General features: G+C 48.4%; 6 protein-coding genes across 6 annotated transcripts; 3 read left to right on the top strand and 3 right to left on the bottom strand.

Annotated features, from left to right (window-relative positions):
- Nucleotides 1-2: 2 nt before the first annotated feature.
- HD556DRAFT_1317944 (uncharacterized protein) lies at nucleotides 3-1,702 on the bottom strand. The gene is made up of 3 exons (XM_041301209.1): nucleotides 1,428-1,702; nucleotides 268-1,371; nucleotides 3-216 (listed from the first exon to the last, which is right to left on the bottom strand). The coding sequence occupies exons 1-3, from the start codon at nucleotides 1,530-1,532 to the stop codon at nucleotides 85-87; spliced, it is 1,341 nt and encodes a 446-aa protein (XP_041167770.1). The 5' UTR covers nucleotides 1,533-1,702; the 3' UTR covers nucleotides 3-84.
- Nucleotides 1,703-6,895: 5,193 nt separating this feature from the next.
- On the top strand, nucleotides 6,896-11,500 carry HD556DRAFT_1453148 (uncharacterized protein; the record flags this gene model as incomplete). The annotated part of the gene is made up of 10 exons (XM_041308084.1): nucleotides 6,896-7,518; nucleotides 7,695-7,875; nucleotides 7,922-8,079; nucleotides 8,132-8,231; nucleotides 8,281-8,492; nucleotides 8,555-8,629; nucleotides 8,682-8,861; nucleotides 8,920-9,324; nucleotides 9,377-9,505; nucleotides 9,569-11,500. The coding sequence occupies exons 1-10, from the start codon at nucleotides 6,943-6,945 to the stop codon at nucleotides 11,498-11,500; spliced, it is 3,948 nt and encodes a 1,315-aa protein (XP_041167769.1). The 5' UTR covers nucleotides 6,896-6,942.
- A 762-nt stretch (nucleotides 11,501-12,262) lies between these two features.
- On the top strand, nucleotides 12,263-19,510 carry HD556DRAFT_1428263 (uncharacterized protein; the record flags this gene model as incomplete). The annotated part of the gene is made up of 17 exons (XM_041304697.1): nucleotides 12,263-12,317; nucleotides 12,466-12,836; nucleotides 12,886-13,040; nucleotides 13,090-13,402; nucleotides 13,451-13,685; nucleotides 13,732-13,823; nucleotides 13,873-14,509; nucleotides 14,774-15,120; nucleotides 15,252-17,218; nucleotides 17,306-17,662; nucleotides 17,713-17,962; nucleotides 18,020-18,201; nucleotides 18,250-18,409; nucleotides 18,465-18,537; nucleotides 18,586-18,929; nucleotides 18,986-19,255; nucleotides 19,304-19,510. The coding sequence occupies 17 exons, from the start codon at nucleotides 12,263-12,265 to the stop codon at nucleotides 19,508-19,510; spliced, it is 6,015 nt and encodes a 2,004-aa protein (XP_041167768.1).
- A 220-nt stretch (nucleotides 19,511-19,730) lies between these two features.
- HD556DRAFT_26962 (uncharacterized protein) lies at nucleotides 19,731-21,042 on the bottom strand. The gene is made up of 4 exons (XM_041310088.1): nucleotides 20,580-21,042; nucleotides 20,277-20,528; nucleotides 20,114-20,227; nucleotides 19,731-20,060 (listed from the first exon to the last, which is right to left on the bottom strand). The coding sequence occupies exons 1-4, from the start codon at nucleotides 20,721-20,723 to the stop codon at nucleotides 19,905-19,907; spliced, it is 666 nt and encodes a 221-aa protein (XP_041167767.1). The 5' UTR covers nucleotides 20,724-21,042; the 3' UTR covers nucleotides 19,731-19,904.
- Nucleotides 21,043-22,041: 999 nt separating this feature from the next.
- On the top strand, nucleotides 22,042-23,956 carry HD556DRAFT_1302480 (uncharacterized protein; the record flags this gene model as incomplete). Its single annotated transcript, XM_041299502.1, has 2 exons — nucleotides 22,042-22,218; nucleotides 22,274-23,956. The coding sequence occupies 2 exons, from the start codon at nucleotides 22,042-22,044 to the stop codon at nucleotides 23,954-23,956; spliced, it is 1,860 nt and encodes a 619-aa protein (XP_041167766.1).
- Nucleotides 23,957-24,291: 335 nt separating this feature from the next.
- Nucleotides 24,292-27,027, bottom strand: HD556DRAFT_1223021 (uncharacterized protein; the record flags this gene model as incomplete). Its single annotated transcript, XM_041296851.1, has 6 exons — nucleotides 24,292-24,549; nucleotides 24,602-24,685; nucleotides 24,736-26,219; nucleotides 26,275-26,733; nucleotides 26,787-26,905; nucleotides 26,963-27,027. The coding sequence occupies 6 exons, from the start codon at nucleotides 27,025-27,027 to the stop codon at nucleotides 24,292-24,294; spliced, it is 2,469 nt and encodes an 822-aa protein (XP_041167765.1).
- Nucleotides 27,028-27,866: the final 839 nt, after the last annotated feature.

Genomic DNA, 27,866 nt, shown 5'->3' with positions numbered 1-27,866 from the left:
CGCTGGGTTTCAATTTTATAAAATTACAAAGAGTCACTTGGACTGCACAGACCAACGGAAGACTAGCTAGGGTACTAGACTAGTCTACACCACTACATCAAATAACTGTTCAAAACAATTCTTTCCTATGGTATTAAAATGCTTGTATGGCTCAGAACCTGGTAACTTTTCACCGCATAAATAACAAAAATGTTGTTTACACTTGATGCAAGTCATCTGCATATTGCGGGGTAAGGGGGATTCACAAGAACTTTCGAATCCACTCACATGATTACACCCCGCACTCTTCTCCACTCGAACCCCGCATCCAGGACAACTCGTACAACATCTCGATATCCACTCACGGTTCATTCTCTCTTCCTCATACTTTAAAACAAGTCTCAAAACATTCCTTTTACCCCACCTTCTCTCAATCTCATAGCGTCTAGCATCGCCCTCTTCTAACCCCATATACTCCATCACAAACGACTCCGTCACCGCCAACGGACACTCGCTGATCGGCCCATGCCACGTTCGTCTACAGAACGCACAAAACACAAACTCGCACCTCGCACACGTACGTAACCGTGCCCATCCACTCTCTTCGTTTGACTCTTCTGGACTCGGCACAGCCGTCTGGCACGCAGGACAATGCACCATTCCAGGATCCCGCTCTAACACCCTCTTTTCTCTAAGCCACTTCCACCTCTCCACCTCTTCTTCTTCAACGACTCTTACTATATCTTCCTCACCAGCTTCTTGTCCTGCTTTCACACATACAGCATCAGGACACCCGACCCGTCCAATATCGCCCTCCCTTATACACGAACTCCAGAAATCTGTTAGACACGAACGGCAGAATACATGACCGCACGCAAGTCGCACGCAATGCCTTCCTTTGTGTGAAGACAGACAGATCGCGCAGGGAAACGTTGTTTCAGCAAATGCAGTATCTTGGGCACGTGTATCGTACGATTCAAGCAGCGGAAGGAGCGCCAAAGGGGAGGAGTTGGTTATTGTGATGTCACCGGATTCCAGGAACTCTCCTCCACTGATGAATGCTACCCAAGTATAGAGAACCCCTTGCGAATCATGCGTCCACATTCCAGCGAGCTGAGTCTGCAGGTCACTGCTCGGATACCAACCATGTGCGCACGTCAGCGACGTAATACGGGGTGATGCACATAACGGATATTCCGGAGGAAGAATCAACGCGAGCAAGAAAGGCGGGAGCGCAGTAAGCAGGCCCGTAGTGTGAGAGTGACTTTGAGGTGGTGTAGAAGGAACGATGGTTACACTCCGTGCGGGTGACAGTTCTACCGGGATCTCTAGCTTGATCGCACGTCCAAACGGCCCAGCATCGTTAGATATACATACGTCTGGAAAAATTGACTGCTCTTTACCAATCAATTCTTGATTCCGTACTTCAACTCTGACTCAGAACGCACCTTTAGCACCTCCCACTCCTCCTCTTGCATCATAATGCACTCTTTATCGGCAATACACCCTTCATCATCATCACTTGCGATACTTTCCCAAGGGCCTGATAGCATCAAAGAGGACGTTCAAGGGAACCTAAGGAACTTTCCACGAAGGGTGTAATAGTGATGGTCTGAGTCACGTGCATCCGTATCAATCCGTTTCTCGCCTTGCCATGACACCTCGGAGTCTGCAAATTGCAATCCTGTAGCATACATAGTTATAAGTTGGCAGACAATTCCTACCAGACCGCCTACTAATATTAGTCAGCATTTAACCTTTGTGCTGCCTTTTGAATTTGAAAACGAACTTGTCTTCCTTCTTTCTAAATTTTATCACATGAAAGTCTGCCTCACTAGCTGCCCCTCCAGGCTATCCCACTCGGCTTTGATCACCTTGCAATTACAAGGGTCAGATACCTTAAAGTTGGTCAAAGGTAATGGCAATGACTCATCACCATCATCATGAAATTTCTATGCGGAATGATTGATGGTGGCCGGTCCAAGGGCTCAAGTAAGTTGCCCACTATTTTAATATTTCGTTTACATTATATATGGGCAGTGCACGGGTCCATCGATGTCGTATGGTTCTGAAAAGACTCACGCGATCTTTTTGTCGTTTCATGGATATAACGCGCCACACTTTTTGGAATGTCTTTTCAGCCTCGTTTTATTTTCTGCCACGGACCCGCGCTGAAACTAGTCTTTTGCACCCCGTGAAGAACGACGCCATGAATCTAATAGCTGCGGACTTCGGGATGGACAGTCGGGCCCGTCGTATATGGAAGTAAAAAGATCCTGACGATCTTTTTGTCACGCCATACAACGCGCCACACTTTCACGAAACGACTTGATCAGCGTGTTTTCCCGCTGCTGCGAACTCGTGCTGAAACTCCTCCGTTTTAGTTTCCACGAAGAGTATATGCCACAAGGTCTTTCATCTCACTGTACGACAACAATTATTCCGCATAGTTGCACCTTGTTTGCAGTCGGGCGTTTTTGCGATCATATTAAACATACATTTATTGGAGCTAGACGATCGCTCAGTATGCAGTGCTGGTCTGTAACAGCTTCTGCGTATCTACTTTCGCCTTGTTATTTTTCTAGAGCATCACTTATTTGATCCTTTTTTGGTGAAAGGTATTCGAGAAGGTGTGTTAATCTTCATTTTAGCTGCTGTTAACACAACTTCACCAACAGAACTGGAAGCTCATCGTTGACTTGAGGTAGTTGGTAACTACATGCGATCTTTGATTTCATGCTCCAGGTACTCACTTGTCGCAAAAGATGACACGTTCATCCATTTTGAAACGCCGAGGACATCAAACAGTTTTTTTTCGGTGGAATCATGTTGCTGATGAGCGCTGAGTAACTAAACAACTGAATTCTTATCTGCACATTGAGGAATCGATGATGTCTTGGGTCCGACATAGAGTGGCCTCGCTTCTATTTCTCGCATTTGAATCTCGTCTAACATTCTTGTTGCTAAGCACCATCCTTTGAATCATATCCGTCGCTCACGAGGAATCTGACGATGCAACAGAAAAGAAGCAAGTCGTTCTCAGCAATATTGTCTCAAATCAGTCGTGCTGATGGCTCGGGAGGGACTACAAGCTCAAGTGTCATTTCAGTAAGCAAGGAGCATTCTCTCATGGGCTATTTGGCGACTTTTGCTCATTTAATCAGTTAAATAGTTATTTTCAAGAAGACTGCGTGGAGCACGATTGTGATCCTGTGGTAGATATCTCATGTTTATCCCACTGAGCAGGATTTCGCTTTGGTCGCTATCAATGGTAGCTCTTTGTGATTACTGGCCTGGCTTGTAGATGGTGAGATAAGCATTTGCGCATGATTTAACACGGGTTTCATCTAATCAGTCACTTGATTTCTAAATGTATGGTTTGTCAATTTTTATTGGCCAGGAGTTTAATCTGGCCCGAGGCGAGCACGCCGTCCTATATCACAGCATCCAAAGCTGCGCGAAAGATTGTTTTGATAGGTGGCTGAACTTTCCTCAGTGGTCTTTTTGGACTGGCAGCAGAAGGTGCATCAAAAAAGTTTCCCTTGTGGCATGCATGGGCTGTCCGCTCTTCTCCAGCATGCGCCTGGCAATTAACGTGACCCTTATCTACACCAAAGAGGGTGCGCTTGTTGACTTGCGGATGTTCAGTTTAATTGGCATTGCACACCCACTCCTCAATGCCCTTTATCTTTCAGCACAGGTGCAGCATCTGGTTAGTCAAGCGTGAGCAAGACATATCGCAATTTCACGATCGGATCCGTCCTTGAGATCTCCGGGCCTGTGCGGTAGTCAATTACACCGTGGCACTGGTCGGTAGCTCATAGGGAGACGGAAACTTGCATTGGCTGTGTCGACTATGATGATTAGACTCTTCCTCTTCTTGTTCACAACGAAAAGAACGACATCTGCGGTGCTCGGATATTCCATACCTCCAGTCTTACACAGTGCGCACTTGATTCTGACCTCACAAAACGCACATGCTGACCCAATACATACAGGAATGCAGTGCGGGTGATTTATTGAGCTGAGTATCATGCACTGATTCTTCTTCTTTAGATGTATGGAATGTTATATGAGGTCTTCCCAACACCTCACCGTGGTACAGGTGAAGCGCTTTCTTATCAAGATTTCCACAACACCGGTCGGTGGTAGCACATCAGCAGTCACGGCAAATGGGTACTTGTGATCGCGTCTCACGTGTTTGTAATGCTAATGAAGTATTGTGTATTGTAGTCTATCTTTGTGTCTGCTGCGCCATTTATTGTCGCGGTCATCTTGATGATATTACTTCATATACATCGAAGTGAGTTCACGAATCTGGTGATCTCCTCATCTTACAACTGCGGGAAAGGTGGCTTTATGAGCCTCATGTACACGACGGTATTAAGTTTGAGATAGGTATGCATTCGAATTCCATGTCTAGTTGTAAACATGCATTGAACAATCTATCTATGATCTGTTGCAGATCAAACCCTTTGCAACGAAACATAACGAAAGCACGATGGAAGGAAACAAAACGACAAAAATAAAAGAAAGCGCTGATATCGTGGCGAGCACGCACAAGTCCCTGAAATCACTTGCTTAAACCTAAGCTCACCAGGGGTTGTAACTCTGTGAGTGATTTATGAGATCTGATATTGTCCCCGAGATCATGGGAGGTAGAGGGTGAACTTCAGCTGGGTTCCGGGTTTGGTCCGGGTGCACGAATATTCACGCGAAACGCAGTCACGGCAGCTCGTTCAAGTGGTATAGCACAAGTTAGGTTCATACAGTTTAAACCCGTAGTGATTATTATTTGTTTGTGGGCAGTAGAGGATGAGGTTTGTGATACCGCTTCACGACCGCGGCATTTTCATCTGGTCCCTTTCAACCTAGACTGATCTAACACAGCACAGTAATAGTAGGTAATAGTGCGTGCGGTCAATTGATCAATAGAAGACCTCAAGGTATCCTCATGCGAAGGCAACCAATTAGTAACTTGCGTCTTAAAATCATAATTTGAAACCCCGATCCGATCGACTATTGGGAGGACAATGATACTTAATCTGCAACACCACGCTAGTAGTCCACAGGGCCCACCACGCTACAACTGCCTTGACAAATTTGCAACCGTAAGCTTACGGGCTCACCAGAATGAGTACCTCCCTTTGGATCAGCCCGTCTTTCGGAAAGTGCGTTTCTGACCTTTACTCTCTCTCTCAGGCTACTCTCTAAATTCAACTTATGTGACTAGCCTCCAGCGCAGTGGGACAACCATCAAGTAGTAGGTACCACTCCGTACGGTCGGATTCAGCACTCAAAGTTCAGCCTATCGTGGTTGGGGCAAATATTGAGATCACTCCACAGCTGTGTATGATGATGATCGTGTGATTCCAGTGACAGGTCTGGTCCACACGTGAGGTTCTTGGCATCTACGTTATGTGTGTCAGTAGTAGCGAACGCTTACTGGTTTTATGGAGGGCCCACGTTGCTTGGCCGTACGGTGAACTCTGTATCGGTATGTAAGACTTTCCTGGACCAGATGCCACTAAAGCGCTAGCAGGACTCGGATTCCATCTGTGGCTTGTGCACCTATATGCATTCAATTGTGATTTACACGTCGACCGTAACCAAGTTCGACACTATTTTGGACTTGTGCCTACTATAAGGTGCGTCTCCAACCCGCTACGTAGCCTAATACTGGCGGTTGTGTTAAGTTCATCTCCAATTACAGTTCACATGCTCTGGAGTCTGAATTGTCTTATCCGCCAACCTTCAAATCTGCCTATACGTTCAACCTGAAGTCTTCATGAAGTCTGCTGGCAAGCGCTTGAATCATTTTGATACAAGTGCCGAGTACTTTCTTAAAACACTTTCTACTAAGTTATAAAAGCAAGTCTTCCTGATACTGACTGTCACTGGCAGAATCAGAGCTACTGTTCCTATTGACACATCCCATATAACCTAGCACGAGCTATGCGTTTCTCATTTCTCCTCGCAGTCGTTGCGGCTTTAGCATCATCTATGTCTGTCAGCGCATGTGCAAGTTTAAACGGAGTTTGTGGCTCGAGCAGCACGTCCGGCGACACATGCTGTCAAGGCCTTGCTTGTTCGACGGGTGTGAGTATGAGTCGTTTGCTTTACATCCACCCCGCGACTCACCTTTGCGCCTTGTACCAATAGGCTTATGGCACGATCACGTACTGCCATTAACCCTCTTCCAATGGACTAAGCATGAAGACAGTGAGTGGTGTTTCTTTCGCGTTGGTACAGTGGTTGATCGTACGACATGCAGTTCGTTGCGGAGTTGATCAATATGCTTACTCCTGTGCAAACTTTCCTCCTGCCTCGATCGATATCAGGCTCTTGATTAAATTATTGTAGTGTTGATAAAAGACTCAGGCCTCGTGTGATTCGACTTACGTACATTTCGAATGAAAGTAAATCAAACTAACGCGTTTAGCCGACTTCGAAGTATATATACATAACATTGAAGATCAAAAAACTTGAAGTTAGAAGGAAGATGAAATATACACAAAAAATAGTGGGATCTGGAGGTTGTGAGTATCTGAATGCTCGACCTGCATGATCTCCGAAAATTAAGGCTAATCTACAAAACAGTAATGAGTCAATCATAATCAAGCTGGCTACTGTGCGAGCACTCGCTGGTGGGTGACGAGGACGCGTCAAAAACGAGGAACGAATACTGGTCGATTCATCACCACAGACTGTCCTCGGAGCCGAATTTTTCGATTCATACGTAGAATGCAATGTACTTATTTTTCTTACTACAATGTAGTCGCATCACAAAGGTGCTTATTACAAATTTGGTTTCTAAGCACTTGCATGTATTTATCACGAGAATTTGATTCGCTGGGTCATGTGACCGTCGCGTAAATTCAAAATTGGAGTAAACTGTCACGCGTTCAACCTTCCTTGAGCTTTAGTGGTCGTTCGTTTCTTGTTCTTCCTCCCATCCTCACAATGAGCTCGTCCGATTATGGATTTGACGATGAATTTGACTCAGCCATCCTGAACGAACTGGACGTCATCGAGGCAGCTCATCGTCCTCCACTTCGAAACTCTCCTAAGCCACCCCCGCCTGCAGCCAAAGCACCCAAACCTCTGGACGAAGAGGATTCGTTTCTCGATCTTTCTCTCGAAATAGATGATGCGGAGCTTCAGCGCATAGATACTTTCATTGATGCGGTGTATAAGGGAAATGCACAACCAGTGGCAGGCCCAAGCAATCATGCACGGCCTCCTTCCAAGAATACTGTGCAACGAACCCTGTTCGGAGATATTGCGCAACCGACTGTGTCTTCCAGTAGGCAAAGTCCCACTAAACGTTCCTCGCTTCAGCGGACAAAGTCGAGTCCCCGCAAACCTTTTGGCCAACAGGCGCCTCAGACGAAACAGTGGGACCATACTGTGTTTGCAAAGTCAGGCTGGAAAAAACCAAAGACTGCCAAAGGCAAGGGAAAAGATGACGGAGACGATGAGGAGGAGCACGTCGAGTTTGAGCAATTCCCTGCTCCATTCGTGTCAGGTATGTCTGGGGTCTTTTGGTTTGTTACAACTTATGGAACGACACTGACTCTACGCGTCATTAGTTGGGTAAGCGTGTTTCTTGAACATTGTCGTACAATTCTTATATCGCGCAAATGCTTCGTTATTTCCTCAGACCTGTGTGTATTTTGCCACGGCATGTGCCCTATTTACTGACGTTCCTACAGCCACCTCTTATGAAACTCAAGGTTGACATGCTCGAAGCTAAACATTGGATATATCCCCTAAATCAACCAAAGCGTGACTATCAGTTCAACATCGTTAGGCACTGCTTATTTGACAACACCCTCGTCGCATTACCTACCGGATTGGGAAAAACATTCATTGCAGGCGTCGTGATGCTTAACTGTGAATTTCTCGCGGATCTTGTCAATAAAAATCTAACATCTCCCAGACTATCGTTGGTTTCCGAAGGGAAAAGTTGTATTTGTTGCCCCAACAAAACCTCTCGTCGCGCAACAAATTGACGCGTGCCACCGCACGTGCGGCATTCCTGGTTGTGACGCAGTCGAGCTTACTGGAAACAACCCTCGAGCTTATAGGTGTAGGATGGTCTGTATTAGTTCTACTCGGCCGATGTTTAAGCTGATTCGGATTTTTGTAGTGGGAGGAGAAACGGATATTTTACATGACACCACAGACCCTCATCAATGATCTGAGTACGGAAAACTGCGATGCGCGGGATATCGTCCTCATTGTCATTGGTCCGTTATCTGCAGTTAATTATGTTGGCTTGCTAAGGGAAACGTACAGACGAGGCGCATAAGGGAACAGGAGACTATGCCTATGCACAGGTCATTCGTTTCTTGATGGCTAAGAATCCCCATCATCGCGTACTGGCACTAACAGCAACGCCCGGAAGTACGCCTGAAGCTATTCAGAGCATCGTTGATTCACTGCACATTAGTCGCATTGAGATTCGTGATGAAAATAGTATTGATCTCCGTGAGTATATGCACAAGAAGGTCAGGGTTAAACGCGAGCTTCGAGTTACACGTCTGACGCGAGGACATCGACTTGTATCTAGGAAATTAAACAACACATCATCCGGATGACTGACGATGTTCTAAAAGTTCAGGAACTCCTGAAGGAGGTGATGATAGTCAGTTATCCTTCCTTTTAGTCACTCTTATTTGACGAGGGCCTATTGATAGACCATCCTTAAACCACTCTCTAACAGAGGTGTTATAGAAGTGGTGGATCCGGTCAAGATGCACCCTTATCGTGCCCAGGCTACCATGCAACAAATTGGAGCCCAGCGGAACAGTCCTCACAAATGGGCATTTCCCTCGCTGTCTAAGCTCGGTGCATTAGCGCGTGCTATGGGGTACCTGGTGAGTATTCCCTACGACGTACGTCTGGTCTTACCTAACAAGTCGTGCGCACGGCTAGATGGAAGCCAGCATCGGCATGTGTCACAACTGCCTGCTGGAGATTTCAGCTGAAAAAGAGGACGATTCAGGGAAAAAGAGAGGTTCTGCAACGAGTGGCTTGCGCAAGGACAAGAATTTTATGGCTCTTCTTAGTGAGCTTGAGGTGCAGAAAGTCCGTCCGGGTGGGTACGGCATGCACCCGAAGATGGAGACGCTCAAGATGCTGCTGTTGCAGCACTTCGGGGCACGGATGGGTGAGGGGGAGGAGACGAGAGCTATGGTGTTTGTGACATATCGGGAGTGTGTAGATGAGATTGTACATATCCTCAATGAGGAGAAACCCCTTCTGAAGGTGACGAGGTTCATCGGGCAGGGCACAGATAAACAAGGCCGGAAGGGATTTGCGCAGAAGGAGCAACTTGAGGTGGGTCTAGAGCTCCGTTTCTGGATGTGCGCTTATAGAGTTGTCGAAATAGATCATCAAAAAGTTCAAAGCTGGCGAATTCAATGTGCTTGTCTCTACTTCTATTGGCGAAGAGGGTCTCGATATTGGGGAAGTTGACATGATTGTGTGTTATGACGCACAGAAGACACCAATTCGCATGGTATGTATCGTTTAAGTCATCCCTATTGCATGTATATAACTGCTCTTCCGTCGTAATGTGCAGCTTCAGCGCGTTGGACGCACGGGCCGTAAACGGGACGGCTATGTCCACGTCCTCCTCTCCGAGATCCGCGAGGAGTTAAATTGGGATAAAGCGAAGGACACATACGGCGAGTTGCAGAGATGTATCGTCCGCGGTGATCAGCTAGAACTTTATGGCGACGTCCCACGACTCCTCCCTGAACACGCAAAGCCCCAAGTACTCGAGAAGAAAATGGAGATTGAGGAGTACGTACGCCAAGAACATGCCTCGCGAAAGAAGAGCGCAGTTGTCAATGACGAGAATTTGTCTCCGAAGGGCAAGAAACGCAAGCGGAATGATGATTTTGCTAGGAATATACCTCAAGGCGCAAGCACGGGCTTTGTCAGTGTCAAAGACCTGCTTATCAAGGGAGCAGTCACGAAGAAGAGGAGGAAGGCAAAGACGAAAGGCTTTGATCCCACGGCTGCAGAAGATGACTCGACAGATATGGAATTAGAGGCTAATCTCATGGATATACGCCGTACTGCTTCGACGCCTGCTGGTGTCAGTACAAAGAAGGACAAGTTGCGCACTGCACGTACAATGGATCCATCCAAGAAACGACAGCCGGCAACATCGCGCAGGAAGGTGAAGGAGAAAGAGCCATTGACCACAAGCCAATTCTCCAGGAAAGGTGATGACGATGACGATGATGTTGAAATCGAGCAGGGCATCTCACTAGCTGCTCGCGAGGCTATCGTTCGTAAAACCCCTTCCCCCAAGAAAAAACGGCCAGCTTTGACCAGGTATCACTCGTCTTCACCTGACGAGGTTCCGGTTTTGGCTCGAGATCGTTCGAATAGTCCTGCCAGACCATCTGCAGTCCAAAGTCTTTCCTGTCGTCCTACCGGAGACGATGTGCTACTTTTAAGCTCCTCAGAGGCGGAGAATCCTTCAGCGCCAAGCATGTTATCTTCGTCGCCGATGATTTGTGATGCGGACGACGTGATAGAATTATCATCTTCCCCGCCGCCACCCCAAACTGACCCTGATCAAGCCGCAGAATCTTCATCAATGTCGTGTGGTCCAAGAAATTCTCCAACCGATCTTGGGAGAAGTCGAGAAGGATCCCCGAATCGTTTGCCATCACTGCTCTCATCTTCAGACGGTGTGGCGGGTAATACACAAAGCATGGCATGGCTACTAGGATCAGATGATGAGCCTGACATTCAAATTCTGTCTTCTCCGCCCATGACACCACCGCAGGAGCGCAGTCCTCGCGCGGATCGCCTGTTTGAGGATGAAAGTGTTGCAGACGCAAGACATCTTTCGCCTGGGGCACTTTTAATGCGACCACCTCCTCTACCATGCCGAGGTATTGTCCAGTCACCCGCATACTCTTCTGATCACGACATTCCCAATGCCTCATTCGCTGTGCGACCCGCTGGACGTTTTTTCAAGCCGCGTGCAGCAGCCGCAGAGCTTGACTCACCGGTATTGGATATGCCACCTCTTTCCCAACGGCGTTTGAAACGAAAGGATACAGATATTATTTCTTGGGGATCAAGTCCGCCTCCAAAGCGTAGCAAGCGAAAGCCTTTAATATCTATGCGACATAACCCATGGCTAGATGGAGAAGCAGCCCACTCTGGTGACGAAGCAAGTGAGGGATCGTCGCACTCGGAAGATGATGTTGAAAGTGATTCCGATCGCCAATTCATCAAGGACATCGCAAACACTCAGGTCTCCCCTTCTTATGATCAATCACTCGCTTATCGACGGGGTTTATTCACACAAGTCCCGCCGGGAGGTCCTGCGTTTGCCACCAAACTGGTGAGGAGAGAAGCATACGCCCGAGGTGAGAGCGCAAAGCGCCGCGCCGGTGTATCAAGCTCTCCCGTACGCGAGGACGATTTGCCAGACGAGTATGCCATCGGCAGCTTTGTCGTAGATGATGATGAGGACATCATCTAATTGAAGGATATCATCCGGAATAACCTATGTTGGTTCTGCAGTCGAGACTAGGCATGGTCTTGTATGACGAGCTTTTAGTATTTCGTGCACTGACTTGGAGCATATAGATGGAGAACCAGCGAATTATAATATTTCTCATTCTTCGAGTCTGATACATTACATCGGTAATCCGTGCTTAATATATAGAGACAATGCAGTGGCTATCAGTATTAGTAACGTACGTTTCGAATCCTAGAACCTTTGGACAGTCAGCTAGCGCTGTTGTTCGTTTAGAAAGAGAGAGAAGCAAACGGAGTAGAGCAGACGCGGTACCCTATGGAGTATGTTAGGGGATATTATTGTAACGAGAATGGAATAGCCGGCCGATGAGTCACGGTCGGCCGGTTACTCCGAGTTAATCTGATCTTAGATTCGGAAGTTTCGGAACTGCAACTGAGTGATGGCATACATAGATACTAGGGGTCACCGGTCAGCGCTCAGCTACAGTACCAGTGGAACGTTCAGTCTTTTGTGCAAATCATAACTTCAAGACGGCCAGCTCAGAATAAAAAATTTCAGGCGTTCAACTGTCACCGTCACATTGCATTGTCACACACACTAACGCCTTTCCTCATCGACGCTAGCCCACTAAATATAGTGACAGCCACCGATATCGAGTAATCCCACACCGTCTGGAGTCAGGTGGCGTCCAGACTCCAATTGAAAGGGAGTGTTACTGCTTTAACTGGTTAGGACCTGTTAGGACTCTTAATCCTCCTGATCATGGATGAGCTCGTGCATCATTGTCTCCGAGAGCTTTCGTTCGACGGCGATCTTGGTACGTCAGCACTATGTATTCTTATCCTGTCGGCTTCTTTTGGAGTCTAATCGCGAAGAGCATCGTTCGAATCCCCATAATAACAACTCTTCAATATCGATTTTCTCGAACAGCATCTGATTTTTCTTATTTCCCATCGTTCCTGCAGGTTGTAATGTTTCCCGCTTGCGAGATTTCATCGTAGGATTCCATAGTCACGACGCCACCCACCCACAAGTCGTCGACGATGCTTTTTGCGCGTTTGTCTGGTCCATAGTCGTCCAGCAGCCCACTGTTCGCGTTGGTACAGTTCCTCCGGGCGTATCATCTGAAGTGCACGTCGCTCCTCAGACGAGCGCAAAGCGTAAGGCGGCAGCTAAGGGCGAGGTGCTTGTCGAAGAAGCCCCACCGTCACTCACCCTCGTTGAGAATGCACGCGATAGGTCATTGGAGGACTTAAAGGCAGAATATGGCGAGGATCTTAGGATTGCTGTTGATCCAGAGACTTCTTTTGCTGCAATCACAGGATCTCATATCAGAGTATGTAGCAATCCGTCATCTAACTCAATCTGAGCTCATCATTTCGCAGTCCTCGAAACTCAGTCCAATGGTTTACAGTGCTTTGCAATTCATCACAAGAGGTCGCGAAGAAGGTGTATCAACTGTCGAGCTCGGACGTAAGACAAAGTACGACCAGAAAACGTGCTTTTATGTCATCAAACAACTGCTGGAGCTTGGCTTAATGTGTGTTTTGTTCTTTCTCTCTACAAAGCACATAATGATGCAAGGATAGTATCAAAGCACGGCGAGGAGGTGTTGGCAATCACTCCTGCATTCACAGATATTTTGTGGAGCGTAGCGCGTTCTGGCAACAGATTCAGCAAGAGGAAGCCAAAGATGACGAACCTATTGTTATTGGAGAGTGTCATCCGCAGGACGCAACTTCTGTTGAAGATGGGACTCCCTTTGCTGCATCAGAACTCGAATTTGAGCCTGTGGATGCCAGACATCTGTCTAGTCTTCCACTAATCAAAAACCGAATCGTCAAGTTGCTGAAGGCGTCGCCGAACAATATTCATGCGTCAAATAACTTAATTATCACCATCGTAGGTCATGTTCAGTTATGGTGTGGAGGTTTTATTGAATCGCTGCAGGGCTTTATGGATCCAACCAAAACCGACCGTCGCTTCTTTGAAACTCGTCTGCGAGAGCTGATTGCGCAAGGAGTGATAGAACGTGTGTTGGTTCCGAGCTTCAAAGTCAAAGACAGGCATGTCAAGTGCATACGGCTTGTTGCTCCAGACAGTCAGCTCTCAGAGGGTGGTGTTATTCTTGCCCCTCAGGAAGGCGAGGAGGATGACAAGGAAATCGTGCTTGAGGATACATCTGGTGTGACACATCATTCATGTGTAGACTAATCTAATTAGCCTCACAGCTGGTTACACTGAGGTCAGGGCAAACCGCACAATCCAGAAACAAGTGTCAGATGTGCTTGAAGAAGCAGGACCTTCCGGTAGAACTCTCCGTGTAAGTCTCCACACGGCGCACTAGGGCAACAATTTGACTCTGTCCACAGGAAATTTGCAGCGCTCTTGGAAATTTCGATAGACGCACTATCGAACTTCTGCTAACTAGAGCAGTCAAGAGTCGCCCTCCCGCTCACCTCAGCGATCTCGGGACAGCGGACTTCATGGAGTCGTTTGGGCGGGAAAGACGACATCGATATTACACTGTTGCGGCATATACAACTATCATGGCCAGCGAAAAGCTTGATGATACGACAACATCATATGCTAACATTGATCTCTCAAAAGCCGGTGATTTTGCCATGTTCCATGAGGCGATGTTTTATGATGACGATGAAACTCTCCACCACTATGAAGACATGTTCAAAGGCAAGGAGGGCAGAGTGAAGACAGGAGCTAAGAAGCGTAAAAGGCCAGAAACAGAAGATCCAGGAGATGACGAAGCGGTTGAGGGTACGCCAGAACCTGTCCCAAAACCCAAAAGGGGCCGCCCACGGAAAAAGCCACGTGGTGAGGAGGATGGCATCTCTATCCCTCCGAAAAAGCGTGCTCAACCTCGCAAAAATCCAATTGCTGAGGAGGGTGATGGGACTTCGACGGTACCTAAGGTTCCCAAAAGACGAGGCCGTCCACCCCGACAGAAGCCCGATGCTGAACCAGCCGTTTGCCATACCGAAGTTCCAAGGAGTGAATCGAGGGAGGGTGTTAATGACATTGTTTTTGCCGCACAAGTCCCGTCAGCGCCTCCATCAGAGACTCTGGAGGGGGCGAGTATGACCGGCGTAGCTAGTTCTCGGCAAGGAATGACTTCAGCCACATCTCATGTTGTTCCTTCGACATCAAGCCCAAAGGAAGGAAATCGTTCGTTTCAGGGACCATTTGACTTGTCCTTATCGGCGGTACATGAGGGTCCCGGTGACGAGCAACACCGTAATCGTCAAGCTGTGGTAGGCGCCAATGTGCAAGCCGCGGTATCGCGTCTGTCTGATGGCGTTGCGCTTACAACCGACACTGGTGACCTGATGGAATATCACGACGGGCTTGTGGCAGAGGGACCAAAATCCCAGCAATCTTGTAGAAAACCCAAACCCACAATTCGCGAGAACGGTGCTTCCTCTAGCCCGAGTGTGGTAGAAGGACTACCTGGTGGAAGTTCTAATGATCGAATCGATGAATCGGAGGTCGTTCGTATCCCACCGCAAGTAGTGGATGGTTCAAGGACCGATAGATTATTCGTCATGGATAAGCGCCCTTCTGAACCTATGATTATCGATCCTGCGCTGCTGAGGACGTCCTCTGTAAGTGAACCTCATGTTTATTTCACATCACTCGATTAATGTGACGGTTGATGGAGGCGGACGTAATATCCGCTGCAATAGGAGAGAAACGAAAGGGATCCCCACTTTCAGTAACGCCGTCCCAACCCAAGCGCTCGCGGATTAAGCCTAGTGACAAGCTCAAAACAAATACGAACATATCCCATTTACGCCGCGAGAACGAATTTTTTCGGGTAATCCAAGACTTTGGCGGCATTGTAAATCTGCACACAAAACATTTTTTTGATGCTCATATCGCTCTGCTCAATGACATAGCTCACCGCGGAGAACCTGCGAGTGCACCCTCAGGAACTCGTATTGACAAGAGAACCGCAGACGCTACCATAAAGAACATGGAAAGCCGTGGCCGCGTCAAAGTCCTCAAAACCACTGTATTCTCTGTCACCGGAAGTACTCGGCCTGCCTCCCTTGTATATCTCCCAGACACGCCTCAAGAGAAAATCAACGCGTTTTTACATCATCTGAGCCACACTACCCCAGTTCCCAGTGTTCGGCCTGTCAAGACATTTGAGGAGCCTGTGGATTTTGGAGCTTCGAGCAGCGTTTCGCACAGCACCACTCTACCGCTTCATCTACTGCAGATGGAGAAATCCGGGCAAGATGATGCTGGACATCAGGTCCTTGACACTGCCAAGGCGGAGGAACTTTTCTCATATGACCCTGAAACGATCCGTGACGTACTACTTACGGAGAGAACTACGGTAGCGCAGTTATATGGCTTCAGAGTTGGCAAAGCGGCTCGGTTGCGGGACTTTCACGTCTTTACCCTTGGGTTGCTCGAACAACATTCTTCGCCCCGTATTGCATCTCGCGAGCATTCCATGATCGACATCTCCTTGTACCAGTTCGACGTTCCCATTGCTACTTATTGCTCGTTCATTGCCGTTCTCAGTTACGAGGAAGAGCTATCAAAGCTCATAGCCTCCGTGGAGGGTAAAGAAACACTAATCGGAGACCTACCGAACCATATATCAGCAAAGCTGCAGGTGGGAAAGTTGCATTCCAAATCTCGCGTTCTAGAACTCTTAGATGCCCTTCGACTTCTTGGACTTGTGACTCCTTACGAACCATCCACGGATGACAATGCGGATTTCACATGCACACTCTCTGATGGCCGGACAGTTCCACTCAAGGCAGCCGCTTTTGACGGGTGGCGAGTATCCGCACCATCTGCCGCGCCCCAATATTGGCGCTTCAATGAAACAGCACCGTTACATCTCTGGGCTCTTTCAGATTCTTCTCCGTCCTACTGGAGGCATGTCTCTGTGAAATCTCGTTGTAATGGTGTAGCTTTTTGGGATGAGCTGCATAAAGTTTGTCGAGATGTCGCTTACGCACGAAGCGCTGTTTGTCCAACGCACGGCACTTCGGGACCTCCAACAAACACATCTCTTCTGCGGTTCCTTCGCCGGAGAGCATCCTGGGACTTGGAATACCGCCTTACCTGGCACCAGAAGCGTTATCTAGACCAATCTGTAGACCGCACCACGGCCCGCAGTCCACTTGACGACGAGGATATTGACTCACAGCTGCAGCAGATTTGCCATGTTCTTAGCGCTCCACGTGCGCCTGTTGTTGCCTACCTCAAAGAAGCTACTGAAAAGGTTCTACGTGAAATGAAGAAAGCACGAGCGAGGCAGAAACGAGACGGGGAAGTGCATGGTGCAATGCAAAACGTTGAAGCCAAAACCATGCTTCAGAAGAAGGCCGAAGAAGCAAAGCTTCAAAGGGAAAGCGACTGGGAAGCTCTGCTTCAGCGCGTGCATCCTGGACCTCTTAAGGGGACCATTGGTATCCGGATTCGAGCTGTTCACAGTCGCTTCATACAATCTAGCTCGATCAGAGACAAAGATCGATGGCAAAGTGAAATTGAAAACGCCATCCGGGAGGCTCGACTGGCTTCAAACAAGGTTATCGCAAGGCCGAAGGCACTTGCGGCCACGCGTCTCGCGGCTTTACCTCCTGTTGCAGCCAATCCTCCTGAGAAATCAGTGCATTTTCTCATAGCTCAGCAAGGACCACCTATTCTCGCGCAACAAATAGACAAGTCGAGAGGAAAGTCCAAGACCAAGGAAGGCTAGTTCTATTTATTTGCCTTTCTGCGCATTCAGACGTAACCGCCTTTTGTAGACCAATCAGAGAATAGGACGCCACACCAGAGGCGCTCTAGATTCCACTGGACTCGAGAATACGATGAGCTCGCCCGTGATGCATCTGCTGTAATTCGTGCTCGATGTCGCAGTGGGGTCAAGATCGATCTTTCAGCTCTCGACCAAGTGTTTCCTGCTGTGCCGCGTAATTCTGTCCGCCTCCGCCTCTCACATCTCCGAGAGAATACTGGTGAAGAAGTGTATATGGCGCGCCTCGAGGACCGATGGCATGACCTTTGGGTTCAGCATAGGGGTACCGAGCACCTTCCCGACGAAGATCCTCAAAGCCCGTCGAACTTTGACATAGTAAATCACATAGAGTTTCTTCGGAAACATGTTGATAAGAATGCCCTGTAAGTTTACTTTCGACTGTCTAATTCATATGGATGCTGACCGCAATTAGGAGAGTTGGTTATGTTGAGCATACAACGCGAACGAAGCTACCAGCATCAGTGGATGACATCATACAACATTTCGATGTGCTTTGCAACGCACCTATTTCTCCTGCTTGGGAATTTGTGTGGCAAGCTGCCGTCGAAGAAGGTCGAGAAAAACAGTTTCTCCGACAGTCTTTCACTCATGCACCAGACGATGTTCCATATGTCACTAACACGAGTGATGATGTAGTTCAAGTCGCGGAAGCTGCGCTAAAGGTGGCGGTTGTTCGTTTGGCCTGTCCACTCGCTTCTTACCTTTGCACCGTTCTACAGATGGTTTTTGGCATGTCTAGCGAACATTACGACGCTGATTTGGCAGCGGAAATGCTCCACAGTGTAGGTGATCAGTCTGTATCCCTCGCAACCTCCAACCTTTTGCGCCGTGGAGTCCTGTCAAAGGTGGTTCGTGATCCCAAAAAGATGAAGCCGGGACGTACATTGAAAATATCAGAAGTGTGAGCAAAGTCATTGATTGACAATTCTGCTGATTAACACGATTGTAGCAACCTAAACGCCATCGGAGGCTCGATACATGGAGACTTATTTCAAGACGCTGTCGCTCTGGATGAGGTATTTGCAGAGCAAGTTGACAGCCTGGAATGGCCCTTGTTGGCTTCTGATGGTGACATCGCAGCACTACTCCAGCTAGTGTCAGAGGAGCAGGTACGTCGATGACTAGGCTGTATAGTAGAAGTGCCGCATGGACAAGAACACACAGGTCAATTTCATCATAGATACAGCACAGTCGCGAAACGCTCGAACAAAGCTTGACTGGAACAGCAAAAAAGCAGGTATGTGCGGTGCCTCAGTTACAGTTTCTTCCCTCTCACAGAGAATAGATGATAATGATATCGAGACTAGCATCCAAGTCCGCTTGAATCCACTCGATGGAGACGATAACGAAGGCAGTGGAAACGCAATATTACCTTCATATGAGTCAAGCTTGGGCCCTACGAACACACCACTCGACGAGATCAAGCAACACGGAACAACGGTCACCGGAGCTGACGCTGCTTGTGCTGAGAAGACACAATCAAGAATTGTAGATTGCGTGCTATGCACTGAGTCGACATTTTCCAAGTTTGTCGCTGGTCTGGATGGCGAACAACGAATACTGGCTCGAAACATTTTTGATCGAGCTAATGCGTCACCAGAATCAGGTTCATCAAAGTCGCACTACCTAGTATGTTTTCTATTCGGGCATCATTTGCCAACTTGCTGATCATTTTATACTTTGAGGCTTTTGGTGCTGGTGATGTGGTCATGGACCTGTTACAACGAATGTCCCAAACATCCCCACCCCTAATTCTGTGGGCTGGATACTCTGCGCCAGTCATCATTTCCTGCCTTCATGCTCGTCCTTGGACAGTGGAGATTATGAAGGAACCAAAAACTCTTGCCTTACCTCGACGTTGGCTAGATATCCGTGGTGGTACAATACGAGAGACCTGGAACGCTATCTTACACGCTGTGGTGGGCATCGTTTTTTTCCATCCAGGAATTTCTCAGGTGAGTGTTTTGACAAATTTGTTCGTGTGCTTAATCTCAATCCGATAGACCGAGCTGCGGTGGAGGCTTAGGGCAGTATGTGACCGACAGGAATTCATAGACATCCTATGCTTCTTGTATCGTGAAGAGGCCATTTACGCACAAGTTGGTACAGCATGTCCACCTGGCACTGTCTGGCCGGCAACATTAGATGATGGGGAGGAACAGCAGGTTTTCTGGTTCATTGGCAAGAACAAGTATTGGTATCAAGTCTAAATCCACAATCATGTTCATCGGACGCTGCGATAACCATAATGCCATGCTGATGAAAGTGTTATGAAATGTAGTTCAAAGATATTCTACCGTGATGGGTTTTTTTACTGCATACATGTCACAGAGCTCATCCACGCACCAGTCTCGTTATCCGTGACCAAGGTCTGGAGTCTCAGAGGACTATTCCTACTCGCTATGAGCTCTCACATTAATGGCGACCATGACCTTCAGAGAGGAGAGTCAGCAGTGACATGTAAAAGTGTTTCAGTTCGGCTCTCATGTATAGTGCTCGGAGTACAATATATATATACACTAAATAGTGGTCATATGTCATGGTATCTAGATGCAATGAGGGTATATAGAATTTGCCGGGAGGAGTTAAGATGTACAGCAGGCACTATGCATTTCCCAGGACTCTGACAGAGGCAGCCCAAGAGGTCCCTTCGATATTCCAGAATGTTGAGAGGCGGATCTGATGAAACTTACAACCGTCTTGCCCTCCGACTTTCCACTGAACATCCGACCTCTGAGTTAAATGACCGTTATCGCATTGCTGGTTGACAGTGTATTAACGACAAATTACAAGAGAAGAACGTGCACACATACGATGAAAAATCCAAAGAAGTGATACGCAATTTGACGCGCGAGATCAGCCCTTGTGATGGGCATTTCATTCGTCCCGATGTCGATAGGGAACTCCACTGTGTCGTATCCGGGCCACTAACACTGAACTTAGGTCTCGCAATCGATCGAGGGTGCGAGCACTTACAGCGATGACGAGCTTGAAAGTCTGGACCTGAGTACGGTCGACTGTCGGGAACATAATTTCTTGGGCGTCTTTCAAGTGCGCTCCACCGTTGGGCTGAAGACACTTCTCCAAAGGAATGCTCAGACTGTTCCTTTCTGTATTCACCTGGAACATAACAGTCGAAGAGCCGTCTTTGTTATACTGCGGAATGTTCATTGGGACAAAATTCCCTGCGCTGTGAGAGGTACTACCAGAATACTGGATGGCGGGATTCTAGTCCCCGTTAATCATAGTGACAAAATTAACTGTGCAGATCAAACTCACCGATGCTGAAGAGATGGGCATATTAATAAACGACGGATGTTTGCTTATTTGGTGGGGATGCACAACTTCGTGTATACCCAACGTGTTGTTATACATGGCGTAGGAAAAACGTTCATGGCCACTATTCTGCTGTGGGTAGGACATATTGGTAGATCTGGATTGATCGTCGAGCTGGGAGTGAGTTACCAGCGTACGAGCTACCTATAACTTTACAGACACAGGTCAAAGAGCTCTCAGAAAGCTACTTGCCCATAGTCCCCAACGCCAATGGTCTGAACTGAATCCATGCAGCTCCGAGCCAGGACGTTTAGGCTGAAAATGAGGATGAGGGTCCATTGTACTCCAGGCCCACTTCTTGTTCCTCGGAGACGGATAAGGCAGAATGTCATTGAACAGGAAGCTAGACCACCACAGGCATGTGGGAATCCTGTTAGAGCTCGATGACTCTACAAAGCCGGTCCCGTCAACTGATACACAAAGAACGTCATGAAGTGTCTTGACCTTGTACATGGACTCAGGCTTTGTCCAAACACTCAAGATCCAAACACTCAAGAGAACTGTCTCACTCCGAGACACGGGATTTTAGTTATCGAGGGAACTTGCAGATATAAGCACCCAGTTCCCAGTACAATACTGGCAGCTAAAGGCTCACCTAGATACTCTTGAAGACGTGACTTGACTGGGAAGACAATCTTATTACCGGGTGAAACAAAACTGAAGAACAGATACTTACGAATAAAATCAAGCAGCTCGAACTTCCGACACATGGAATCTCTGAGTCAGGACTCGCCCGTCATGTATTCAGGTAGCGTCCCAAGGCCAGCACGCTCGCTCATCAACTTGAAGCTACCTGGATCTTTCGGACCTATGCTGCACGTTGCAGTCTTGAGTTCAGATCTGCCATGTGAACACCTCGTAATTGAGACAGATTAAAAAAAGCTTTATGATAATATGCATTTTGCAAGGACGCTGACAAAAAGTTGCGGAAATTGAATTTGTGCTCTCGGTCCGGTTGACGCCGTAGCTTGCTGGACTCGAACTCTGACCTGTTGACGACGTGGTACTGGGAACATTTCATGATCGTTTCAACGACTCAAATACCCATGGAAACCGACCTACTTTTGTCCACAATTTGTATGATAACAAATTAAAGCAGGGTCGATAACTTGCCCAGTGAGGTTTCCTCGGGGCCGGATATTCATTTATTGTACTCGCTCTCGCCTGGCGGGACCTTTCGTGGTCACGCTTCGACTTGGGTTGTACCTAGTACCTTTTAGGTTGAGAAGATTATCCATGAGCGCCTCTCTGGACCCACACTGTATCAAAGAGACGCGTGTTTTTGTATTTTCACGAACACGTGCCAGTGTGGCGACCGTGTCGAGAACAAGGATTGGGCAAGGTATAAGACTGAGCAGACTGATAGTATTGCATCCCTCACAGCTAATTCCCGACACACGCGTCAATGCCAAACTCACAGCCCCTGCGAAAACCTTCTATCCTCTCTCGAATAGGGGCTCGTATCGATGACCGTCCTCATTCACACTATTTTAAACAAAGAGAAGAGACTCGTCTCAGACCTCTGGGAGACAATTATAAGGGAACAACAGGTCACGCTGGTCGTCATCCTCAAGCCAAGCAGGTAGTGGGACTTTGATTGTAGGGAAAAAATCAATTTCATTGAATCTTCGGTGTAGCATCTGCCGGACTCTTCCTTCATCGATCGTGTACCTGCTACTCGCCAACCTACGACTTTTGCACCAGATACAGTCACACAGGAACGGAACAACCATGCATATGCAATCTTAGCGACTGTGTCCATCTCGGGATCTTCCCCTGGGTCCGATATAAAGCCCATGTCCATTGACGATGCCCCTCTATATTCTACGCGGTTTCGGAAAAGGAGCTCTAAAATGTCTCTTGAACCTTCCCCATTGACAGGCACCTATCGCAACGTTTCGTCTCAGATATCGGTTGATTCATTTTCTCCGAATGTTGATCAAAGCGCCCAGCATAGGGCTTCATCCCGTATGTCGGTTGATGTTCCTTCTGCCTGTCAGATCAAATGGTCATCAGACCGGATGGTGATCGACGAGATCCAGCACCGCTATCCTACACAGAATCTCCCACAGAAAGTGTACAGTCACTGTGCTCTCTCATTTATTGCTCGCCCGACTGTCTCGCCATGTTCTCGCAATACTTCGGTACATTCCCCACGAGAACATACCCTCGCGTCGAGTGTTTGGCCACCCACATCCTTTTCATCACGACATATATCTTTATCGCACGGTAGAGGCTCCCCTTACGGAGAAGCGAATTCGGCGTCGGTGCCTCCGTCGCGATCATTATCCATGCAACATGGGCGTGACAAGGAAAGTCAAGTCCTTCCCCCAACAAGATCCCCTCCTTGCCCACGCACATCACCGCCGCCTCCTAGCCTGATCGCCAGCTCCCTTTCACACCCTTGGGGTCGCTCAGAATTCTCACCAGCTGCACCTCCCGGAATATTCTCCACAAAACACGGGACTCTGGTTTTAGGGGAGGGGAATAGATCGCCTCCCACGAATCTAGATGCTGTTCAGCGTCAGTACCCTACCAGTAGGAGTCGTGTTCGTGCACGGAGATCATCCTCAGGGGACAACGCCAGTTACAAGCGTCGTTGTATCAGACAAGATAGCCAGCCTATTGCCCTTCTCTTCATTGATTCTCATTCAACATGCAACACGTCTCCACAATCGCCTCATCCGCTCTCCCCTATCAATGAGGCTTGGCTCCCGCCTATGGAGAAGCAACTGGAAATGGCCCACGAGTCACAGCTGAAAGCCAGGTTCAGGAAATTCAAAGCTATCATCGGTGGGGCTGTAGACGAAATCAAGGAGGAAATTGTGCTTTATCATAAGGACCATCGAAAGCATAAAGGTGCACGCACGAACACCAACTCGGAGCCTTTTTCAGGAGTTCCGGACTACCTGAGGTCTTTAGAGCGTTACGACCCACTGGAAACCACAGATACATCCCGATCTCAACTACGGACCATTGAGAAGGATATTGACAATATCGCTCAAACGTGGACGAAGCTTGCGCTGTGCGATTCTCCAACGGCATTGGGAGGGGATGCCAGTGATGGGCTCCTTTCGGGCGAAGTACCCTATCTTTCCTTGTCTCTCCCAAGAATCAACGAGCCTCCCATGAACCAAAGCAGATCGCCACCCGTTCGTAGGACTGCTGATCTTGGCGCAGTCACACAGGTTCAGAGTGAAGTCGATATATACATGGGAGATGTCGTGAGCTTAGCTGCTCCCCCGTTTCGCCGACGCAGGACTGTGGATGCCTTCAATGCCAACGGAGTGGTCATACCTCGACTCCCTAAATCATTATAGTTTATAGCTCCCATCGCGGGTGGAGATAGTCGACGAAGATATGATACATGAATCTATACGAACTCATAGTACTTGCGCACAGATGTAAAATTTAAACGTTACGAATCACAAGTCTTAACGAACTTCACAAACGCACTTCTACGCCATACGATAGACGTAGACCACGAATTAATGATTGACTGATTGACAGACAAAATCGAGTGACGAGCGGGGTGTAACTTAGGGATTTAGACGTTGAGACTGCAGGAAAATTTTTCGAGCCGCCAGCAGGACTAAGATATACCGGCACCGAGTACAATATCAAGACAATTCCAAGGATCGCAAAATCTGTACGATCAAAACATGCCCATACCATCCTCATCACCATCGCCCCACCCACTGGCAATGACTTCTTCGTCTTGTGGACGGGGGGAGGGACGGCGTCCCGGAGATGGTGAAGTATTCCGCGTATCATTTGGATGAATGTCTTTTGTGATAGCAGGTTGCGATATGGGCGCGGCGATGCCTTGCGGTTTTGCTTGCGATGGCTGGGCACTGTACCATGAAATCTTCACTGGACCTACTGCAGCGATGGTTGATCCTTTGGCAAAACCCTGACCGAATTGTGAGTACAAATCAGATACGATAAATCATCTCTTGACCAACCTGCTCAGCAGCTGCTCTCGTCTTGAAATTAACGAGAACTTCATCATCGCCGATGGTCTCCGTTGAGTCGAGCTGACCGGTGGTCTATGATTATCAATGAGCTATGCGTCCAAAAATGAAGAATCTCGACGTACTTCATACCAGTCCCGCAATGCTTGCAGGCTATCTTCACGAACACCCTTCACCAACAACTTCCTTGGGCGGTTGTCGAGCTTCATACTTGCCCTAGGAGGACCACCTCGCGGTGCTCCGCGGTAAAAGGCTCCACGTGCCCCGCGACCGCGGCCTCTGTATCCACGATACGGTGCACCATACGAGACTTCAGGAGTGGTCTCCGGTATTCCAAGACTTGCTGCCTCCTCCCTTAATTTTGCGAGTTTAGCCTTGAGTTCCTCTGTAGACTCCCCAACGGCATGCAACTCAAGCTCCTTATCCAACCGTTCTTTCTCCTTTTTCTCGTGATCATTCTGAGTAGTCAAGGCAGGGGAATGGACCTTGGCGGGGATAGTTGACGATGGTGACGGTACTGTCATCTCCTCTCCCAATTTCCGTAATCTTGCTAGAATCCCTTTCTTCTCCTCGGGAGAAGAGGTCTCTAATGAGGTCATTAAAGACTTCTGCTCCGCTATCTGTTGCTCCAGCAGCTTCTGCTTCGCTGCAAGCTCTGATACGGCGGGAGAATGAAGGGGCGGTTTACGGGCGGGAGTCGTGACGGGCGGTACAGGAGGCTGGGTTGGTGCAGAAGGCATGGGGGTCTCACGTGCAGCCAGGTTGGCCAGTAGTGGTGCAGAGGCCGCTAACATTCGCGATCCTGTTTGCCCATGTCCTTCCATTGGCCGATGCCAAAAGACCTTCACAAACCGATTCCCAAACACGGCATCTTCCGACTTCCATGCAGCATGAGCCTCGGTGTGTTCAGCGAAACTCACGAGGGCCTTGGCACTGCGAGCATCGATCGCAACGTTGGTGACTGTCCCGAAGCGCTTGAACCAACCATTGACAGCGTCAAGGCTGAGCTTGTCCTCTGGAATCTTTTCCACCACAAGTGTTTTATCTTGCCGTCGTTCTGGACGGAAGGTCTGCGCGTCACCACCAAATATGCCTCGTCCACGAGGCGCACCCCTCACCCCGGCTCCGAACCCACCACGTGTGTGGTACGTCGATGGCCCTGGTACACTCGGAACACCCATCTCCACGTCCATATGTTGAACTGGTTGCTGCTGCATGGGTGTGGAACTCTGCGGGATGGAATCCGCTGCTGGTAATGCCGGCGGTGCGGATTCTTGAGGCGGCTGGGGAGTTAGGTCCTGTATGACCGGAAGTTCGCCAGACCTGTCCACTATGTGAGAGACTTGACTACTGTCATCTTGCTGAGCCCTGGAGAGTAGAGGAGCACGTTGCGTTCCACGACCCAAGCCGATGCCGACCCCATTCGGACGCATATCCATGCGTGCCTCGTGAGGATCATAGGGGGCACCTTGAGCCATACCGAAAGGCATTCCACCAAACATTGGTAAAAATGGTACAGCACCATTCATAGAAAACATTTGCGATGGGACGAAAGCATCTTCGCCATGACTATACTTGCATAATGCACCACGAGCACAATATCCATTATCTGTAGGGATACACGTGAGCAGCTTCTTTAAATTATTACGAAAGAGCAAGCGCACTATGATAATCACGACATATTCCTTTTCTTTGGTCTGGCGGCTGATAATTTTGTGGTCGTCGGGTGCCCACACTTTGATTGCTCCCATTCATGCCGCTACCCACTGGACTATTCATTATCATCCCTTGTCCACCAGGCCTATTTTGGCTACCACTCCATGCACCGGTGGAACGAGAATCACGACCGTTGGGATACCGTGAAAATTGGCCTTCTGCACTTAACCGAGCACCTTTGGTGGGTGGGCGCCCGTCACGTTCATCGTGTTCCAGCGATCGTTTCTGCCCTCTTTCCGTCGGCGAGTGATTAGATAGGAGACCATCCAGAGGTATAGGAATCCCAGTATCTGCAGATTGTGAATGTGAGGCCAGCGGGAAAGAACTTGTTGGGTCGCTAGCCGTATACGGGAGATACGTCTTAGTTCTGAGAACAGTGAATAATGTATCTATAAATGAGGGTCCCTCTGGGAACCGAATTGAGAATGAGACGCAAATGTTGCACCAGGATCATGCGCACCTTTCTCTAAAAACTCTTCCAGCTGGGAGCTGAGCTCCTTTCTCATCTCATTTTCTGGGACATTGTGCTTCAGCAAAGCGAGAACGTATTCAGCAAGTGCCCCAGGCTCCGCGTCACATCTGAATATTCCCATCATTGTCAGAGGCGATGAAGACAGAGCATCCGGTGATACGCACATTGGCTCCAGAGTTCGGACCAACCACGGCTTCAGGTGAGTTACAGTGGTCGGGTCGTAAAGCATTTTCGCCAGAGAAAAAGAGAGAAAAGAAGAGTTATACAACTAGCCTGTGTATCTTGGGTTATCGAGGACGCAAAAAAAAATACAGATGTAAAGAAGTATAATGGACTGCCAGACCGATGCAAGTCAATGCTCAGGTGGATGCTCTGCTTGAGGCAACTGCCAAAGGATGATGATTAGTTTGCCCTTGATGACTAAGCTATAAGGGCATGTCTTCTTAGTCAGCCCCTCTACTAACGACAAGTATAACCGTTCTTTGGCAAGTGGTGTGCTTGATCTTAATCGATCGCTGCTGGTCGCCGATACGATAGCTACACTTCGTACTACGATTTTCATCAAGACACTCAAACAAGTCACGTCGAATCACTACATGGCGTGCCAACGATTGCTTCTCGGCCTGAGCATCCGAATAGCATTCGTGTCCATGGGCTGGAATGAACGGATATGCATTGACATCAAAAAGACAGTATTGTCACACAGTCCTGCGAGATATACCCATGATGATGTCTTCAAACCCAAATCACGCACGCAGTCAAAGCCCGGCTGGAAGTGAACATAAGTGGACTCTGGCCTTGACAATCTGTGTAATTAGTATACCTCGTGTATCATCTCCGCAGGAGCTCCCCTTTCTGGAGGCCACCTGCCATACTAGTTCAGGTTATCCGTCAACAGCCGAAGGAGATCCGCTCAGCACAGATGATACGAGCTGCAGGCATGTTTGGCCGAATCCTACGACTGAGGCGCAGAGACCTCCGGTAGAGCATGTGCAGTCCCAATAACTTCCTGTTCTGTCATTGTCGTCAACAACAAATCCAGTGCCGAGTGTCAAAAATTTAGTCTCC

The sequence above is a fragment of the Suillus plorans genome (assembly GCF_016647745.1).
Source record: "Suillus plorans strain S12 chromosome Unknown HD556scaffold_1, whole genome shotgun sequence".
Taxonomy (NCBI): Eukaryota; Fungi; Basidiomycota; class Agaricomycetes; order Boletales; family Suillaceae; genus Suillus; species Suillus plorans.
The sequence above is the reverse complement of the archived record's forward strand: the minus strand, read 5'-3'. Positions and strand labels throughout refer to the sequence as shown.